Source organism: Pristis pectinata, chromosome 16, assembly GCF_009764475.1.
Source record: "Pristis pectinata isolate sPriPec2 chromosome 16, sPriPec2.1.pri, whole genome shotgun sequence".
Lineage (NCBI taxonomy): Eukaryota > Metazoa > Chordata > Chondrichthyes > Rhinopristiformes > Pristidae > Pristis > Pristis pectinata.
In genome coordinates this window covers 18595083-18616930 of record NC_067420.1, presented here as the reverse complement: position 1 = coordinate 18616930, position 21848 = coordinate 18595083, and the positions used below count along the sequence as shown (strand labels likewise).

At 36.8% G+C, this 21848-nt stretch overlaps 2 protein-coding genes across 2 annotated transcripts in view; one reads left to right on the top strand and one right to left on the bottom strand.

Annotated features, from left to right (window-relative positions):
- Positions 1-7844, top strand: part of slc9a8 (solute carrier family 9 member 8) — a 52419-nt gene extending 44575 nt beyond the window's left edge. The window contains exons 15-16 of the mRNA XM_052031558.1: positions 1760-1906; positions 5434-7844. Coding sequence (XP_051887518.1) covers positions 1760-1906; positions 5434-5541 — 255 coding nt within the window. The 3' untranslated portion in view covers positions 5542-7844. The remainder of the gene's footprint in view (positions 1-1759; positions 1907-5433) is intronic.
- An 11051-nt stretch (positions 7845-18895) lies between these two features.
- Positions 18896-21848, bottom strand: part of LOC127579030 (opsin-5-like) — a 50898-nt gene continuing 47945 nt past the window's right edge. The window contains exon 6 of the mRNA XM_052031665.1: positions 18896-19513. Within this exon, the coding sequence (XP_051887625.1) occupies positions 18896-19513 (618 nt within the window). The remainder of the gene's footprint in view (positions 19514-21848) is intronic.

Below are 21848 nucleotides of genomic sequence, written 5' to 3'. Positions count from 1 at the left end.
AGTCATAAAGTTAAAGATGAAACATTCTTTTCAACATTTTAAGCAAGGTTAGTGTATTATTTTTTGTTTTGTACAATTTTAGAGTGAAAAAAGGAAAGGAGCACCATGCAAAAGTTTGGGCACCCCAAGAGATTTGAGCTCTCAGATAACTTTTACCAAGGTCTCAGACCTTCATTAGCTTGTTAGGGCTATGGTTTGTTCACAGTCATCGTTAGGAAAGGCTAGGTGATGCAAATTTCAAAGCTTTATAAATACCCTGACTCATCAAACCTTGTCCCAACAATCAGCAGCTGTGGGCTCCTCTAAGCAGCTGCCTAGCACCCTGCTATCTTCTTATAGCCTTCTCCTGCTTTGTGGGCATCATTTATTTTAATTTTCAAAGCGTTTTCAGGTAGCTGTTTCCTCAGTTCATAATGTAATTAAGAAATGGCAGTTAACAGGAACAATTGAGGTCTGGAAGACCAAGAAAGCTTTCCAAGAGAACTGCTCGTAGGATTGCTAGAAAGGCAAATCAAAACCCCTGTTTGACTGCAAAAGACCTTCAGGAAGATTTAGCAGACTCTGGAGTGGTGGTGCACTGTTCTACAGTGCAGCGACACCTGCACAAATATGACCTTCATGGAAGAGTCCTCAGAAGAAAACTTTTCCTTTGTCCTCACCACAAAATTCGGTGTCAGAAGTTTGCAAAGGGACATCTAAACAAGCCTGATGCATTTTGGAAACAAGTAGTCCTGTGGACTGATGAAGTTAAAATAGAACTTCTTGGCCGCAATGAACAAAGGTATGTTTGGAGAAAAAAAGGGTGCAGAATTTCATGAAAAGAACACCTCTCCAACTGTTAAGCATGGGGGTGGATTGATCATGCTTTGGGCTTGTGTTGCAGCCAGTGCCACAGGGAATATTTCACTGGTAGAGGGAAGAATGAATTCAATTAAGTACCAGCAAATTCTGGAAGCAAACATCACACCGTCTGTAAAAAAAAACTGAAGATGAAAAGAGGATGGCTTCTACAACAGGATAACGATCCTAAACACACCTCAAAATCCACAATGGACTACCTCAAGAGGCCCAAGCTGAAGGTTTTGCCATGGCCCTCACAGTCCCCTGACCTAAACATCATCGAAAATCTGTGGATAGACCTCAAAAGAGCAGTGCATGCAAGATGGCCCAAGAATCTCACAGAACTAGAAGCCTTTTGCAAGGAAGAATGGGTGAAAATCCCCCAAACAAGAATTGGAAGACTCTTAGCTGGCTGCAGAAAGCATTTACAAGCTGTGATACTTGCCAAAGGGGATGTTATTAAGTACTGACCATGCAGGGTGCCCAAACTTTTGCTTCAGGCCCTTTTTTGTTATTTTGAAACTGTAAAAGATGGAAATAAAAAAGTAATCTTGCTTAAAATATTAAAGAAATGTGTCATCTTTAACTTTATGCCTTTTGGAAATCAGGTCATCTTTTACTCTCTTAGCTATTCACAGTAACAGAAATTTTGACCAGGGGTGCCCAAACTTTAGCATGCCACTGTAAATATTGTTTTGAATGAGCTCATTTTCTGTAGTTGTCACCTTTAGAATTCTGTGAATTTGTTACATATTTTATAAGTATATTTCATATTGGATGCACTAATACAACTTTGAAGTGACACTTTCAGTGCTACCTTCTAAGATGTAATATCTAATTTGTAATTGACAGTCCAATTCAGTTTATAGGTATAGCCCTATTTTGATAGGCAATTCTAATCAGTTGCTGTTGTTTCCAGGGCAACACTGTTGAATCTGAGCACTTATCAGAACTAACAGAGGAGGAGTATGAAGCACAGTACATCAAACGGCAAGATCTTAAAGGCTTCATGTGGTTGGATGCTAAATATTTAAACCCTTTCTTTACACGAAGACTTACTCCTGAGGTTAGCCATTCTAATTTTCTGAGAATTGAAGTAAACCTTTGCATGAGATACAGATACTGACCAAAATTATTTTTACAGTCAGTACCTATATATCACACAAAGAAACTTCCTGTAGGTGGTTGAAATCATATCATCCTTAACCACTTAAGGTAGTAAATCATTGAAGATCTTTAGTGCTGGTATTATGAAATTACGTTCCTCTACTTGTATCATTATGGCAGAATGATTTAACCATATTGAGTTAATCTTTCTTCAGTGACTCAGTGAAATTAGATCTGTTTATTGATTAATGAGAAATCCTGGATTGATCATGACTTTCCCCATCTCTTTCTAGTATATTTATGAAATGATCCTGTTCATTCTAGCTCACCTTAGACTCTCACCTCTACAGTGCTTTTGTGAATTCTGGACATTCCAAAGCACTTTACGATTAATGAAATAATTTTTAAAATGTTCAACATTATAACATAGAAAATCTGACAGCTATTTTGCAAGTACTCACAATCGGCAAGTGAAAGTGAGCAGGTAATCTAGGTGATCTTGACTGAGGATTAAATATGAGCCAGGGTACCAGGCTCATACTCTTCAAAACTGTTCACTTTGGAATCTTTTTATGTTTGAATTGCAAGGCCAAATGAGATCTTCATTTAACAACTTTTAAAATAAAAGACCAAGCCTTAGACAATGTAGCACTCCTTAGTCTTACACGGGGTGTCAGGTCTCTGAAGTGGGATGTGAAATCTCAACCTTTTCATTCAGGCAAGAGTGCTACCTTCTGAAACAGAGCTGCAGTCACTTAACAAATTTACTATAGCCTAAATATTGGATTGAAAGAAACACTTGCACTTGGTTTTTATGTATAAATATTGCCTAAGATGTGATTTTTTTTTTCTTTTGGACATGTATCTGTTTCTCATTGAGGTCAACCCATTGGGAAATTGATCATTGCACTTCCTTTAATGCCAATGTTGTTTCCCAGTCATACTTCCTGCAAGGCGTTAATGTGTGAGTGGCACCAAATAAAGCATACTGATAGAACTTGGATTATGACCTTCTGTAATTAATGCACTGAGTGTAGTGAAGTTTGTGTGATGGTAATTTCCCCCTTGTACCATTTTTGTGTTGAAAATTGATCCCTGTAATCTTTACTTGTTACAAAACTTAATTGATAGCAAGGCTTGTATGAGTAGTTACTGCCATTCATTTATTCTTCAATCTGAGGCCCCAATATTTTTGATGATTGTGGGGGCTCAGCGACTACCCATGGTGCTATCAGCTCCATAGTCAGGGTCAGGAGCTTGTCAAAGGGTCTTTTCTGGGAAACTCATGAACTTTTACCCAATTAAAACTGAAATAAAGTCGGGTCTAATGTGTTGCAATCATAGTCCAATTCGACTGTCATTTGCCAAGTGTGTCATAATTGACAGTTTTAGACTTTCCTTACATGTGCCCAACCTTAAAAAGAAGATAATTGCTGATCATTCGTTATTTTATTGAACTCTGAGAGGCTGTACATTACAATGTTGAACATGCAAACCAGCAACATTCTATGATAAATGCATATAATACAGTTTAGTTTGTAAGAGGTTACTTAAGTTGGATGTCAATGTTTTTTCATATTTTTGATAAAAATGTTGATGTTGAGACACCACAAGTAATATTTTATTTCAATAATATTTGAAGTTAAACATCACTTCTTAAAGTTTACGTTACCCATAACAACATATCTACAGCTGTTGGATCTATTTATTTTTCTACAATACAAAGATTGGTGGTGTCATGGATAGTGCAGTAGATTGCCAAAGGATATAGTGGGATATAGATCAGCTGCAGATATGGGCAAAGAAATGGCAGATGGAGTTTAATCTGGCTAAATGTGAGGTGTTGCACTTTGGAAGAACAAATGTAAAAGGACAATACACTATTAAAGGCACGACCCTTAACAGTGTTGATGTATAGAGGGATCTTGGAGTACAAATCCATAGCTCCCTGAAAGTGGCTGCACAAGTTGATAGGGTGGTAAAGAAGGCGTATGGCATGGTTGCCTTTATTGGTCCAGGCACCGAGTTCAAGAGTCTGGAAGTTATGTTGCAGCTTTATAAAACTCTAGTTGGGCTACATCTGGAGTATTGCATTCAATTCTGGTTGCCCTGTTATAGGAAGGATGTGGAGGCTTTGGAGATGGCGCAGAAGGGGTTTAGTAAGGTGCTGGCTGGATTAGAAGGCATGTGCTATAAGGAGATGTTGGACAACGTTGGGTTGTTTTCTCTGGAGCACTGGAGGCTGAGCGGAGATCTGATGGAGATTTATAAGATTATGAGAGGCGTACGTAGAGTATCTTTTTCCCAGGGGTCGAAATGTCTAATACTAGTGGACATGCATTTAAGGTGAGAGAGGGTAAGTTCAAAGGAGATGTGTGAGGCAAGTTTTTTTTTTATACAGAATAGTGGGTGACTAGAATGCATTGCCAGGAGTGGTGGTGGATGCAAATACGATAGAGGCGTTCAAGAGGCTCTTAGATGGCACATGAATGCACAGAGAATGGAGGGATATGGACATTGTGTAGGCAGAAGAGATTAGTTCAGTTAGGCATTTAATTACCAGTTTAATTAGTTTGGCACAACGTCGTGGGCTGAAGGGCTTGTTCCTGTGCTGTGCTGTTCTATGTTCTAATACTAAAAGGAAACTTGGAAAGCAAACAACAAATGAGAAAAGGCATATTTGTGACCTTGTGTCATTTGGAAGGAGCTCCTAAATAAACATTTTGAATGTTATTAATAAGATTATTTGAACAGGTTTATTTTAGTTACTGCATATTCTTGCAGCAATTTTAATAGAGGAAATGTTCTCAAGTTTTGTATTTTCCAGTTATCATGAGAATTATCATGGGCAGGCATGGTAGTGTAGCAGTTAGTGTAACACTATTACAGCGCCAGCGACCCGGGTTCAATTCCGGCCACTGTCTGTAAGGAGTTTGTACGTTCTCCCCGTGTCTGCCTGGGTTTCCTCCGGGTGCTCTGGTTTCCTCCCACATTCCAAAGATGTATGGGTTAGGAAGTTGTGGGCATGCTATGTTGGCGCCGGAAGCGTGGCGACATTTGCGGGCGCCCCCAGAACACTCTACACCAAGATGCATTTCACTGTGTGTTCCAATGTACACGTGACTAATAAAGATATCTTATAAAATTTTCAGATCCAAAACCCATGTGATTAATTGCATGTTTAAACTTTCTGTTAGCAAGTTAATATAATCAACTATTAAGAAACTATTTGAAGGGACAATTTAATGGCTGTTCCAAAGTTCAATTGAGTAAAATAGCAGAAGTAAAATGTTTAGTTTTTTTAAATGTCTAATAAAGTCACCACAAAAATATAAAAATCCAAATGTGACAAGTTTTTTTTTAAATATTAAGAAATTATAAATAACAGTGACATGTGAGTTGATGACATGAACTCTTGGTAATAAGCTAGACTCATTCTAAGTCTATATGTATTCTCATACTTGTAATTTTACTTAACTGTTCTAGGACCTACATCATGGGAGAATACAGATGAAAACATTAACCAACAAATGGTATGAAGAAGTGCGTCAGGGACCGTCAGGTTCTGAAGATGATGAGCAAGATCTGCTTTAGCATTTGGATTACTGCAGATGTTGCATCACAGCATTAAGTTTAATGAAGATTCAGTTCAAGGACGAGCACCAGTTAGACTCAATTCCACAGCAATGCATTCTGAGGTTCTTAAGGTGCACCTTGTGCACTTGTGGGATGTTCCAGTATTTAAAAAGAAAATAAGATATGGGTGTGCTTGTTTCTTGAAAATATTTTGCATGTTCAGATTATTATGAAGGTGGACAATTGACCCTAACCGAAGGAGTATCTATCTTTTTTAAATTGGATATAACTGAATGTATCACACTAGTTAATGCACTTTACTTTCTTGTAAATAAGATCACAGTTTTATATTCTATCCACTTTTTTCTGATGATTATAGAGATTTACACTCGCCATAGATCTATTGTGTAACTACTGGAAAGGAATTCCCTCTCTCTGAATGTGAGATATCCTGGTGGTTTACCTTGTAATTTATTTGAAGACTTTACCTGCATCGGTTATTTGACATGAATTAGAGTTCTAAGTAAACTTGAATTCTCATTGGGTCCAAAGTTATTCTAGATTTTGCTAGTTTATTGAATCATCAGATTCTCTACAGAACATCGTTTCATATAAAACCTGGCACAGATTGGAAGAGCCAAACAATGTTCTAATTTCATATAAATTTCAGTTTGAAATTGGAGCTAATTTTAAAGTCATGGGTGTGTGATAATTTCTGTACTTGGTCAATTTCTCAAATGTTATGAAGTGGAGAGAGAAATGCATTTAAAACAAATTGCTTTTAGAAAGTGAATTCTTATTAAGCAAAAGTAGTTTTTAAACATGGCATTGCAGATTTAAGTTCACAATTTGGTTATACACATTCTAGCCTGCAAATTTACCTGACCAAATATCCATTAAACTATTTTACCTCCATCTGTTTTAATTTGAGAACAATCCAACCTTTGTGCCTTTTTAAAGGAACATAGCAACACCTTAGCAAAATGATATACCACGTAGTGCATGTTTAACAATCCTGTATTTATATAATGGTATATTGGTTGACTCAGCCTGAATAATCCCATGGGAAACCTGTTTTCAAATGTTTGCTACTCCAACTGTGTGTCTATTGCAGTCTAAAATATTACATTAAGGATATGACAATGCTTTTTGATAAATAAAGTAAGTGAAAAAGGCACACCTTTTTGTTATGGATTCTAACCTGGAGCATTATATTTATGAGCAGTTCTAATTTCTGATCTCAAGTTTCCATGCAAGTGAATTTACTAGGATCTGCCTTTTTAAAGTACACCTTAACTGGTCAGTACATATTAGAAACTAAAACTGGCATCATGCTCAAGAAAAAGAATGACCTGTAACCATTGCCACAGGGAACCATACATATATCCATAAGTATGAAAATTGCCTGATTAATATGGAATAAAAATCTGGTAGTCTTCAAATGTTCACAGTATTGGACTAAAATTTTCAAAAATCTTCAAGCCTTTTTTCTACCAAGTTCTAGGATCATGGTCCATTTAAAAGAAAATTCAATATTCTCCAATTGTTTATTAAATCATTCCCTGAAAGAGCTCAGATTCTTCAACATAAAAATGTTAATCAGATATTGTGATATATATCACCCTTTTGTTTTTAAAATATGGGTTAATTGGTTTCTAATACAGGATCTTGTACAATAAAATTTTAACTTCCTGGTAAAGCAAACTCAGTTCATTTTTGCATCCGTGCAAAAACTGGAAAATCTGCCAGTTCCTCACACTAGATCTTTCCAAAACTGTACATCTTGTAATATTCTTGATTCAATGAGAAATACAACTTCTCTTTCTCTACTTTCCTAGTGTTTTATTGAGTATTTCTAGCTATAGCACCAGTTGCTGGGCAACTTTATCAGATTTTGTATTGCATATTGATTCAATGATACCTGTTCAAGTCCTGTTAAACAGTCACCCCTTGACTTGCTCTTTCACAGAAATATTGAACTTGTTACATCCTTTAGTCTTTTACTTTCTTTAAAACATGAAGCATCTTTTAATAACTGACTTTGATATGGGTTTACAATTTTTAAACACTGTCACATGGGCAGATAATTATTCAAGAAGGTAATTATGCAAGGAAAATAGGGAGGGGATGGCTTATGAGAATTAGATAAAATTTTCAGCTTTTTAGTCTGTTTCTGCACAAATTGAACTCAAATATCTGACGAAGTTTACTTGTGAAATTGCCATATTGAATAACAATTTATTCCCATAATTGGGACAGAATAATTGTCTGATGTGAATAAATTTGTTTTTTATATGCTGGTTGCATTTCTAATTTTCAAACTTTTGTACAGATTTATTGGAGTTTTGATCTAACAGGTTATCTGTTGTAATTCTAATATTCATGAAGGGGCCATGCAATTTAGTCATTATTTAAACTTGTGAATAACTTTTTAGAGCAGGGTTACTTGTGTAGTTAACCAAAATTTATAGAAGCATGCTGAGAACTGGACAACGTATATCACTGGAAATTTTTTGCCATTGTTAGTATTGCACCATAATTGAAGAATATGTAGATCAATGCCAACATGTGTGTTAAAAATGTATAGAGTGTGGTGCTGTTAAATACTTCACATACCAACATTTTGTGCCATGTTATAACAGAATTCCTGCCATTGCAATTCCTCCAATTTTAGTTTCTGGAAGGCAATGAGGCAGTGGGGGAAGGAGGCAGCAGAAGCAAATGTAAAATGTAGAAAATCTAGGTAATGAATGACTTGGTTATTTTTTTCCTACTTGGAAAAAAAATTGAGAAATAACAATGTACTTTCATCACATCAAATGAGGAGCAGGCACAAAAGAGCAGCAAATCTGGGGTCTGTGTCCATATCACTTTTGCCATCATTACCATTTTTAATGTTTACCCATGTTTAATGGTGGGCTATATATGATAGGTAATGGTTATTGGCTTTTCGTGGAGTTAGGTAAAGTTAGATAGTTCAACTACCTTTGCTGTACATGTGAGATGTTCACGGGCAAGCACTGACATAGAGAATTTGTAGCTGAACTGCCTGCAACCGAAAGAAAATCACAGGAGCAAGTGGTTCCTTGTACAGGAAATTTTAAAAAAATAATGATTGAATATTGAAATAATGGTATTGTTATGCAAAAAATTGAAGTAATAACACTTCATCTACAAATATTTATTAAATATTTATTCTGAACGTAGCATATTTCATGCTTATTCCTGATGTGTTTATATTTCCAAAATTTTCCCTGCATCCTGCTTATAAATAGTGAGATTATAGGGTTTTGTTTTGAATAATTATTGCTGGTTCAAGTATTATTCGTTTCTGTAAGTTGTACATGATTCAAAACTGCAGAACTGTACAACACTTAACACAAATGAACCGAGTAGCAAATCCTGTGAAGCTCAAACAGAATAAAGAAATGCTTGGAATTTGTAGCAGATCCCATGGTCCTGCCACAAAAGGTGTAAACATAACACATTGACTTGTCATTTTTCTTTACCGATGCTCTTTGACCTGTTTGCAGTATTCTCTGTTGGGTGGAGATGATACTAAGCAGGATTTATTTTTGGCTTAAATATGAAAGGTCATTTCTTGTCAAATTATTCAAAAGGTTTGCATACATTAGTACTGTAATTACATTAATTGGTGACTGGAACAATATTTTTTGGGATTCAGTTTTCCAGAATTTATAGAATAGGTGGAGATGTCCAGCAGAAGACAGGCATGCTGTATTTTTTGGATTGCCTTTAAGGATCATTGTTCACAATCACTTTATTTCCCAGCATATCTAAAATTAATAGTATTGAAAGTTGCCATATTGATGTAAGGATTAGTATTTATCAGAAGCATAAACTTCCTCAGAGGATAAACTAATAACCCATTGAATAATTATAGACAAATTATAAATTATCTTTTAGCTTTTTAATCTTTGTTTATTGTCAAACCATTTTTTGCTGAGCACAAGTAAAGATTTGACCTTTGCTCAAATACATTTGCACAGCTCAGCTTGAGGTAGGGTGGATTTGCAAGTGTAAGGTTCCTAAACATTGTTTTGAAGTACAGTCTCCATAATCAGTCTAACGTATTGCATATTGCTGTATAATGGTGAAGTGATACACCAGAGATCAAAAGTCTTTATTGCATTCTAGATGGATTAAACTTTAGCAATCTGGAAATACAAAGCTGTCATTACTATAGTTGTGAAATTGCACCTATTCTCTAGAGGTTCCACTTGATATTTTTCCCCATCAAATTGCATGACTTTTACAATATGCTATATTGATCCATAAGCTGCAATAAAAATCTTTGTTCACTTTATCAACTTCTACATAGATCATTGTAGCAAGTACCTACTTTTGACAATTGGGTGTAAGGGTTAAGGTGTGTTCTTGAAATTTACTGAAGGAAAAATGTAAACCATATGTGAAATCTTTTGTGTGGGGAAAAATGTTTCAGGCTTTACAGTATTTTCACCTCTCAATTGAGATATTAAATATGGGGATGTATAACTTAAGATTTTTAACTAAGTTAGTGCATTTTTCCTTTGTCTAGAACCAGAGAATGTTGCTGAATGGAAGTAGATTATTTGGTCTACCATTTATGTCCAAGTGTTGTTTTGCACAAGATTCAGCATTGCACAGGGTAAAATAACTAATAAGTTGCAATAAGGAAGAAACTCAGCTTTTCAACACAGTTCTATAACCTGCCAGATTATTGTCTGATCCTATCTGGATATAATGCACAAGTTAAACAGTCCTACAGTTATCAAATTATGTTGATATATGAGCAGGAAAGTTGTTACTGCTGCTACTTCAACTTTTTTAGTGTTTCACTCTGTTATAAGCTAATTCAGATATCAGATGTTAGTCATTGTAGAATCATCTCAACAGCTTTCTTTACCTGTCTGTGCTGGCTGAAGCAAACTGCCTGCTTTATATACAGTTTTTCTCCAATCAAGTGGAGGTTCAGCAACCTTCAGCCCTCAAGCTGCTCAAGTCTGCCAGTCATTACAATGTTTCAATACTAGGTCTAAATCTAGCTCCAGCACAAATTTGGCAAAAGGTAACTTAAGATATTTCCTCTTTCTTTCCGCTACAAGCCTTGTTACAATCTTCAGTTAAGCAGTACATTTTGTTGCATCCTTGCAAGTTCAGCAAGGTATGCTCATGCTTAATGATTCCTTCTTTTCCAACACTAATAACAGTAAGCGCTTGTTTTATTTTGCATGAAGTTTGTTGATCTAGCATTTGATACCATTTACATTATCCTATTTTTAGACCTTATTCGTGCAATTATGATCACAAATATCCTCTCATTAACAAGTAAATATTAGTATAATATCCCTGGGCTTGAACTCTTACAAACCAAGTCCATATTTGAATCCACCGTTTTTATTATTGTGGTATTTTCAATGATTATTTAATCAATGTGACCTGTTTATTTCTTTTGCAGCTTTTAATACTGTGGCATTCCTTGTGGAGGATTTGAATCATTTGATTGTATTCCAATTATTTTCTTAGTCATCAAGTTGCTAAGCTATGTTTATAGAACTACAGTTAGGTCGATGTAAGGCTTGGCACAATGATAATATTCTTATCTCTGAGTTAGATGACTATGGTTTCACACTTTATCCAGGCCATTTTTTAAACTGACACTTCCGTGCATTGTTAAGAGAATGCAGAACTCTTGAAGCGCCATCTTCTGGACTGATGCAAATGGTGTAACTGGAAGAGCAGGAGAGTGCTGCAAGTAGTCAGATCAACATTTATCCTCAGCTAACATCCTTGGAGGTTTTCCAAAGGCCTTTAAATACAAACTTTTCCCATCAGTATAAAGTATTTTGGCTTTCAAAGAATAGTCACAGAACAGCTAAGGTCCTTGAGGTTCTCGGATAATTATCTCATTTACATATCTTCCCAATAATGTAATCTCCAGTAAGCTTTGTATTGGTTAGATAAATTTATTGTAATTTCAATATAGAAGTAATTGTTCAGCAGGGTTAATAAGATTGCTTGATCTGTTTGTACTTCTACTTTGTTAATGATTGATCCTGCTTTCACCTCAGCAGATGGCAGTATTCAGACATTATTTTCAGCTGGAAATTATGAAGCATCTATAGAAACATGTTCAACACATAGCGGTCTGAAGTATTAGATGTGACTATTGGGAAATCCCGATGTTAAAGGAATGAAAGATTTGGAGGATAATTCCCAAGATCAACTGTTTAAAGTAACCCCTCCAACTGATTAACACTGAATAATTTTCAACCATTAAGGTTTTTGGTTCTGGATCTCAACTGATAAACAATTTCTCTTTCAGCAACCTTTCTGCAGCTAATGAAAGCCGCATACCCAAATCTGTGAAAATGACATGCTCCTCTACAGGAGGATTTAGCTTGAGCAAATAGATGAAGGAACAGTATACTCAGCAATGAACCAGTGGGAAATCAAGCAAAGTATTTGTATTGAAACATTTCCAGAATATATTTTCAAATGAGACCTTGATTTACATAAATTTCTGTGTTATCTGTTTGATCTTATCTGTATTCCCAACATCCTTACCACATCTTAATAACCTGCCTCTGCTGAGTTATTTCTTGGCTCTATCCATGTGATACCTTATTTTCATCTTTATTATTAATTAAGCTATGGCATATTATTGAGTTTAAGTCAGTCACTCAATGTGTGAGTAGACATTGATATACCTTTTGCACTGTTTCATGCATATTAAACTGCAGAGAAAACTGCAAGACAAATTCTCAGTTTTCATCTTTCTTAAATTCCATTACTCTAAAGTCCAACTTTTTCTGCTTTTTTAACATTACATACATTACGATTTAAATCTATTACAGTAACATTGCTCTGCAGGAGATGTACCAAAATGTACCGTAGAGTTACAATTTATTCATTAACTTCATTACAGTATGAAGCTGTAAGTGATAATGGACAGTTTAACCTTACAAAATAGCTGTTGTCAAACTAATCCATTACAGGAATTATCTGTTCATCATTATGATTTTGAAAAGTAACCTTTTCAGTGTGGTTTTACCAGGTATATTTGATAAGTGATATTTGAATGAAAAAAATGAACTTAATATGGTTGATAATATTGCCAAACTGGCCTTGTTGTAATTATGATTAAAATATATCATCTTTCCCCTTTACGTCATACAGCTACTGTATCTATGCCTCCTAAATAATACCTGTCCCCTCTCTCTAACCTTCTGACATCGCCTTCAGAATTTTTACTTCCACCAATCATACTTCTAATTTATATTTGTTTTTCATTCATCATCCATATATCACAACATTTTACTTTCTACACCTGTTTTACCTTCTCTGCTTTCTTCTCTTGGTCTTTGCAACATGTGATTTCAGACTTGAAATCTCTTGTCATTTTCTCTTGTTGCCTTCCTTTCCTTTCCTAAATCTATAACATTTGCAAATTTAATCTTACTATTAATTAGAGAAAGAGGAAACAAGAGCCTATGGACAAGTTAGCCTAACTTTAGAAGGGAAAATGTTGGAAGCTATTATTTTAAGAAGTGGTTACAGATGGCCACAATATATAAAGATTTGGTTGAAGGGGTCATGTGTAATATATCCAAGTTTGCTAGTGATACAAAGCTGGTTGGCATTGTGGGCTGTGGAGAGGATATAGAAGCTTCATGGGTGACGTAGTGAATGTGGAAAGGGCTTGGTTGATTGGATGTAAAATGAGGAAAACGTGAGGGCATTCACTTCTGAATTTTGTTGTATGGTGAGAGATTAAATGGTGTTGGTGTTCAGAGGGATCTGGGTGTCATTATACACAAATCACAGAAAATTTAACTGTAGGTTCAGCAAGCATTTAGGAAGGCAAATGTTACACTGGCTTTTATTGGAAGGTGATTTCACTACATCAGTATAGGAGCTTGCTGAGAAAGCATCTGGATATCATGTACAAGTGTGTCTCCCTTCCCAAGGAATGATAAACTTGTGATAGAGGAAATGCTGCAAACCCCTCTCCTCTTTAGCCCAGAATCGTGGTACTGTTCTTATTTGTTTTGTCTCTTTACTGAATTGTTATGTATGATAACCAATCCCAGGTAGAGAACCAGCTTTAATGTGTTCTCTTCCCGCCCCAGCTTTCAGATCTCTGAGACTTTAGGGGCTACCTGGTCCTGTTTAGTTCAATGGCAGGTGGGAGACTGGTTCTGGAAGCTTCTCTCCAAACGAGGTAGCAGCACAAAGAAGTATAAACCAGTTGATAAAGCCTGAAAGTAGCAATCATCCTTTTACAACCAATGCTACATCTACTATATGCTCCAATTCTTAAGAGCACTTATCCTTGTCCATGCCCACCTCTAACAAGCTTGCCCTTTGAAAGTGTTTAAATGCGTTATTGCTTCCCTAATCCCTTAACAAATCTTCAGTTTTGTATTTGAGAGTCTCCAATATGGTTTTTAGCCTTTTTGTAGAATTGAACTGGTCGTTACCTATACTTCAAACAATATTCTTTAGAATTTTGACAATGGTGAACAGTTTCTTTCTATTCTTCTTATCCTAACTGCAGTCTTTAGCAATTGACTATTCCATTTTTCTCCAACCCCTTTCCTAATATGCCCAGAACTGTGGTGCTGTTCGTGTTCTTTTTCTTTATAGAATTGTAACATAGTAACAAATCCTAGCCAGAAAACCATCCTTACTATGTTGTCTTTCCACCCCTGCACTGTTACCACTGGAATTCTCCAAAGATATATCTTTGGCCCTGTACTGTTTCTATCCCCCAGTCAGACACTAAATCTGGTGCCACGTATACAGTATGCTGATTGCACTCAGCTTGAACTCCTAAACATCCCTTAGATCATCACTCGTTATTTGTTGTGCTGTTTATCTGCCATTCAATATAGAACGAGCAGAAACTTGCTACAACTAAATATGGGGAAAACTGAAGCCATTGCCACTGCCACAAAATCTGCTTTCTGGCCACCATTCCGAAACCTGAGCCAAACCATTTGTAACATTGGTGTTATTTTTATGCACATATCATCAACTCTTATCATAAAACTGCACATTCCACCTCCATAATGTCACCCAGACCCCTCCCTGCCTTCGCTCATCTGTTATTAAAATCTTCATACATGTCTTTATTTACCTCTGGACCTGATAATTTCAATATGCTCCTTTAGAACTTTCCATCTTCTACAATATATTCACTTATACTCATTCAAATGTCTGATGCTTGTATCTGAACTCACTGCAACTCTTGTTCACCTGTCATGGTGCAGACATACACTGGTTACTACTACAATATCTCCTCAATTTTAAAATGCCCAATTTTGTTCTCATGTGGTCTTAACTACAACTGTATTTTTTTCTGGAACTTCTGCCTACCCTATTGGCCTTCCAGATCTCAGCTCTATTCCATCTCTGGCCTTTTTACCATTCAGCTGCCGAGCCCCACCCCCAAAATTTTCCCCATCTCTGTTCTTCTTCTTTTAAAAGGTTCCTTAAAACCCAACTATTTGATTAACCATAAGTGAAAATAAAAAAAAACTGCAGATGCTGGAAGTCTCCAATAAAAACAGGAAAAAACTGGAAATGGGTCTAAGCACATCTGTGGGAAGAGAAACAATGTTAATGTTTCAGGTTGAAAACCTTTGTTAGAACTGAGAAGGAAACAAAAGTATGTTAAGCTGCAGGGAGGGTCAAAGGTGTTATGTCTCTTATAGGCTAGTACTGGCTTAATATCAATTTCCTGATTTCTGTTTGTATCAGTCATCCATCTATGTTATTGTTTCAGCTTGTTTATTTTTTATTCCCTTGTTTTTCTCTGGATGGAAAGAAGAGGCCCAGCCTGACTTGCTGGGCATGTCTTCCTGCTCTGCATTTTGCAACTCCTGCATTCCTTTGTCTATGTTCTACTCTCTAACTGCTTCCATTCATTCATTGACTAGATAGCCTTGTTTACAGTTTATCCCCATGTTTTTCCCCATCAGAGACATACCCTGTCCCCCACCCACCTTGCAACTCAACATGTTCCTTTTGTCTCCTTCCCACTTCTGATGAAGCATCTTCAACCTGAAACGTTAGCTCAGTTTCTCTTCCCACAGATGCAGCCTGATCTGCTGAGTATTTCCTGCATCTTCTGTTTTTATTTTATTTTATAAATCCTTTGTTTTGATAATGCTTCTATGAAGTGCCTTGGAACTTTTCATTATATAAAGGTGCAATAAAAATGAAAGATGGTATTGGAAAGATTTCATTGAACGTAGTCTTTGCAGTATTATACATGAAAATTATTGTTGAAAGTCATGAATTTGACAGCACTTTTCAAATATGTGGCTTTCAGTGTTCCTCACTTCCATTGAACAATTGTTCCATTTTTAAGCTGTTAACTTTTTAAGAAAAATGTAAGGAGAATACTAATCCACCACTTATTGTCATATATTAAATCTAAGTAATAGAGTTTTAAGGAATCGTAAGTATGGCTCCTCTATCAATTTCCTTTTCAGTATACAATATTGTTGTTCCCTTTGTCTAGCTCAGTCTGAGCTTCTTCCACGTCTGACTTGCATTTTGGTTCTGTGTGATCCATGTTTACCAGAGGTTAGAATAGATTTGTTAGGTCATGTTACGAAGATCTTTCTGCTGCTCCATCTTTTTAGTGCCCTTTGCCATGATCTCTATTGTTTTAACAATGAAAGTTCCTAATATTTTTTTACATTAGGGACAGTAAAGTCAGAAGATTACCTAAACTTTTTCTCAATCTCTGCATTCACTTCAGCCAACACATTACCGATACCATCATCCATTGTTGAACAGCATCTCTGGTGTTGTCTGATTAGTCATTTTCAGGAGGTTCAGTTCTTTGGTTAGATCACCTGAGAAGCTCCTCAGTTGATCAGGCCAGAACCCTTCACGTCATCATTAATAACATGCCACAATAATGAAGCCAAATACAGAGCAGACAACGGTTGATGTACACTGACATTGACCTCAAATATCAAAGTCTTGGCCTATGCTTAGTGTGGTGATGGGCGCAGTGTAGATTCACCTTGTGGGGACTCCTACCCTCAGCCAGGGGCAAGCAACTAGTTAGTTATAATACTATTACTGAAGGGCATCAATGATAACCCTCCTTGCCTGTGCCATTTCCTGGTAGTGGTCAGGTGTGGAGATCCATTTTGCTCTGCAACTCCTATCTTGAAAGGACGTGTTCTAGTTAGCAATCAATGCCACCAATCGATTTAAATGGGATCTCAAAATCAAGAGCACTGTGGCAATTTCTGTCCTCGTTTATTCGGGAGTACATCACAGGCCAGCAAAACTTAACATATGAATTGCCAATTGTCATTTGCAGGGCAGATGAAAATTACAAGTTTAATAGATTATGATCCATAAGTCATGTAAAATAGAACCATAGAACAATACAGCACAGAAAAACAGGCCATTCGACCCTTCTAGTCTGTGCTGAAATGTTATTCCACTAGTCCCACTTCCCTGCACCCAGTCCATAACCCTCCAGACCTCTCCCGTCCATATATCTATCCAATTTATTCTTAAAGCTTAAGAGTGAGCCTGCATTTACATCAGATGGCAGCCTGTTCCACACTCTCACCACTCTGAGTGAAGAAGTTCCCCCTAAACCTTTCACCTTTCACCCTAAAGCCATGTCCTCTCGTACTTATCTCTCCTAATCTAGGTGGAAAGAGCCTACTTGCATTAACTCTGTCTATGCCCCTCATAATTTTGTAAACCTCTATCAAATCTCCCCTCATTCTTCTACGCTCCAAGGAATAAAGTCCTAACCTGTTCAATCTTTCCCTGTAACTCAACTCCTGAAGACCTGGCAACATTCTAGTAAATCTCCTCTGCACTCTTTCAATCTTACTGATATCCTTCCTATAGTTAGGTGACCAGAACTGCACACAAAACTCCAAATTTGGCCTCACCAGTGATTTATACAACCCTACTATAACATCCCAACTCCTACACTCAATACTTTGATTTATGAATGCCAGGATGCCAAAATCTGACAGTGTATTTTGGGGTAGTGAGTTGATTCCAAATTATCACGTGAAAGAGATAAAAGGAGGGATGTTTGTTTCTTAGCTACACAAGTAAAACCACTTCAATTTGTGTACTGTTTCCTTCTGTTATTCAACTTCTGTGAAGTGAATCATAACCAAGGATTGGGATGAAATGCCATGGTATTGAATATAATTGAATCTATAGGAAATACCTCTTCATTGTATTAAGTTAATACTTTAAAGAAATATTTCTTTTTATAATGGAGGAAGTGGTCATTCCAATGGCTGCATGGTGAGTGTTCAGGAATCAGCTGGCATTTTGCCAGTGATGTGCAAGTGTGATTTTTGTTGTTATTTCCCTGACTACATTAAAAGCATTCACATTAAAGTATGCCTTTGAAACTGAAATGCCACATGATGATTATTAATAATACTGAAATTGTTATTGGTTATCAATAAAATAGAAAGCTGTGTTTGAAAAGGGCAAAATGAGTCCTGAGTATCATGGATATTATTAATATGGTGAGAATTTAGTGAATCGATTTCTGGAAGTGAGGGACTAGTGCCCTGAGGCAAGATTGCATAAGATTACACCCTCTGGCATTTGGAAAAATGAAAGATGATTCATTGAGGCAGACAAGATTCTCAGTCGGATTGAGACTGAGAGGCTGGTTCTTTTGCTGGAGAGTTTAGAACAAGGGGGTGTAGTGTCAGGATATGAAGTGAAGTAAGGAAAACATTCTTCATGTAGCACCCTTGTTTGTTATTTTTTTTGTGTGTCACATCATCAAAGGACTTTTGGAAATGAATTAAATTACATTTCTACTTGACACTTGTCTCTCTTTCAGCCCTATCCTCATCTTTTATTTAATTTGATGCATTTGGCATATCCTTTATGCCTTTTGGTAATTTCATAATTTCTCTTTATCCTCTCAGTTGTTTGACCACACTCCTAGTCTCTGTAACCTTCCTTCTCACTCTCAACTGTGATACATGTATTTGGTGTATGCCCTCCTTTAGCCCCAGTGTTCCCATTGTGATTTCAGATATAGTGTCTCATTATTGTCTTTATTTGTCTTTTTTTTAGTAGAATATATTGTTATTGACTATGTTAAACTGTTTTAAATGTTTCCTTTATCTGCTTTACAGCATAGTGAGCATTATTGTTGCACATTACATTTTTCCCTTCCCTGTTCAAAACTTAATGTACAAAAAAAGTAACAAAATTTGTAGACTTTCAGATATAACAATTTACCATCATTTGATACTGCCCAAGTATTTTATACGTCTTAGCCATAGCTAGCAGTCTATTTGGTCACCCACATTGGATGTGCACAATGCTTCAATGTTCAGGATGGTACAAGATGTAGTGGATTTTTTTCACATTGTTGTACGAGATCCTTGGTCTGCTTGGTAGGCAATGCATCTATTGATACCTCAATACTGTTGATTGAAGATGCTATGCTTCCGGTTAACATCACCAGTGTAGTTATTTTCATGGGCCCATGTACTTGACTGTTATCACTTGAAATAAGAAGACTGGCTTTGGATGTAGGGTCTCCTGAATCATGAGATTTTGTATTGTTACTGAAATATTCAAATGTATCTGTGCATATATTGCAGGCATCATGCCTATGTGCAAACCTGTCTGGATGTCTGGAGGAATTCAATGTGGTCTGATCACAAGCTGTTTGTAAAGCAAGGTCCACTTCATTGTTCCAATGTCCATGTTGTCTCCTGCACAGATTGAGTAAATGCGCCCAGTCTTTGCATAGGACCTTCCGAAAGTTTGGTTTAAATAGCAGGTGGACAAGAGGGTTATATAACGTTGAGGATTTTGCAAATAAAGCAGACAGAGCAAATATTAATGGTGGAACCTTGTCAGCATTGCCAAATGCTGCCCACATGGCTGCTATTGCATATGGTGTCCATGATGCTGAGAATCCAATGCACACAGAAACACTCAACTATAAAATAATGAGAAAAATAACATTATGTTAGTTTTTTAAATCTATGATTGACATTGGCTTCTTTACCTCAGTTACAATCTACAACCAGCCTCATCCTTGTCTTGGTGCAGATGTTAAAGAATAATGCAGATTTAAAAACAAAATGAATGTATAATTATTATTTTAATCTGATTCTGATAACATTTTGACAACCATTTATCACCTCACCTTGTTCAAATGTAAGAATCTCACAAAGCAATTAGGGAGAGCTAGTCAAGAGAGGTAGCTTTTCCTTGATGGCAAGAGAAGAAGCTGGTACATTACAGAGTCCTCATCTAACAGAAGTCTAGAACATGGGGAAGAGTGGAGATGGGGCTTGAGTTGGATTTCACCTGTTATGTCAGAGTGTTAGGCTTATCTAGATAGAATGTGGAAAGAAAAATGCAAAGGGCAAAAGAATTTACCTGAATTTTCTTTCATTAGATTTGGTGGAAGAACTAAGCAGTAACTCTATCATGGTGTGCAGCAAGCTCTGCTGTATTTTCTTTTCTACATTCTTGTCAGATGATGTTTAACACCTAACATGAATACTGGAAATGCTTCCTGTTGAATAGCAGCAAAAATGGGCCGGATCACAGCCTATATTTACCAGGATGGATGAACAGGACACCTAGGCTGGTGTCCTGGCAAGTGCTGATGTGGTCTGGGAGTGACCAGAGCTGTGGTTCACTGTCAAAGCCCTGCCCCCAAAATACAGCCAGCAATCTCCAAAACCCAGCTTTTCCAGTTGTAAGCAATTTTAATTACTTTTTAAATGCCTTGGGTATACAGAGACAGAAAACCTCTTTAATAAATAAATTAAATAATTTAAATCATTAAAAATTAAGTTGACACAAACTTAGAGAATTAAAAATTAATTTGAAAAATCAGACTTTGCTTTCCTATTTCCATGACGAGAAGTGAAAACCCATGAAAGCAACAACGATAACATCCAAATTCCTATTTACAAGGAAGGTGAACACTGGGCATAATAACTGAGACCCAGTAAGGGAACCTTGAATATATTCTTCTCACAAATGGAATGTGCCCAAAAATTATTCTCTGATCAATGCATCAATAAGCAGGAGGATTATGTATCCCTGTCTCAGTGCACAATTTACACTGTTGTGACTGTGATCTGAGTCACCAGAAATATACTGAAGCTGGTTATATAGAAGTCTTTATTCATCATGACAAGCAGGCATTCTCCTGGAGACCCACTCACTAGAGTCTCCCAAACTCAAAGTACACCACATTTTATACCCTTAAGATCAAAGGTAATAGCAGGTGATTCAATACAATTTCAGTAGTTACAATGACATCATTTACTTCAATATTTTGAGTCTGACAATGCTTCCTTTGAGTTACATATCTACAATGGGAGACACCTCTGAATGTTCAAACACCTTTGCTGGGCCAAAGTAATTCACATGGATGGTCTAAGACTCCTGAGGACAGAGATCCCAGACACCCAAAATTAATGTTGTGACGGCTGACTCTCTGAGTATGCAAATATCCCAACTATCAATAGAACAAATATGCCTGTGACCATGCTTGATGTGCTGAGTGACAATTCCAGTCTGGTCTGCGAGCTTCCTTGAGTTCAGACCCATCGGTGCAAAGTAACTCAGCCATGGTTGGCTGGTTTAGGCCAATTAACGTAACCCCATTGCCTTATGTTTGGCTGATGCAGACGAGAACGTCTCATGGTCACTTCACTTTGCAAACCAGATCTCCAGAGCAGCCAGTCCATTGCTGTGGGCCATAGCCTGTGCTCTGTAGACAGTGCTGGTTGTTTGCAAAGCTGTCCTTTTAACTTCAAACTCATTACTGCTTGCAATTTACGTTAAGAACTGAAGACTGGTTCTTGTTTGAATGAATAGCTGCTATATTCACATAATTCCATAACTCCTGAATCCCTAACATACATCACTGTTGAATTTACCTCCACATATGCCTTCATTCATTTCACAAGACCTTACCCTTGCCCACTTGACAATATGGTTAACTGCTTGAAGCACTGGGGAGTGTTGCGACCTCAGGGAGTTTGTTAAATTTTGCATGTACCTCAGTCAGATGTTGCCTACAACGTTGTCAAAAAGGGGATGGAATAAAGGCAAAGAATCCTGCCTGGCAAAGAAGATGTTGAGTTATTCCAGCTTGCCCTGTGTGCATGAGACTTCCAGCTTGATGCCAGCAGCAGTAGAAATGTGTGTTCATGGCCCAGCTTTCTGTCTGGTTGGGTAAAGATAAGTGAAGGCTGGTAGTAACATGAGAAAACTAGACAGAACATAGAAAATCATAAACACCAGTC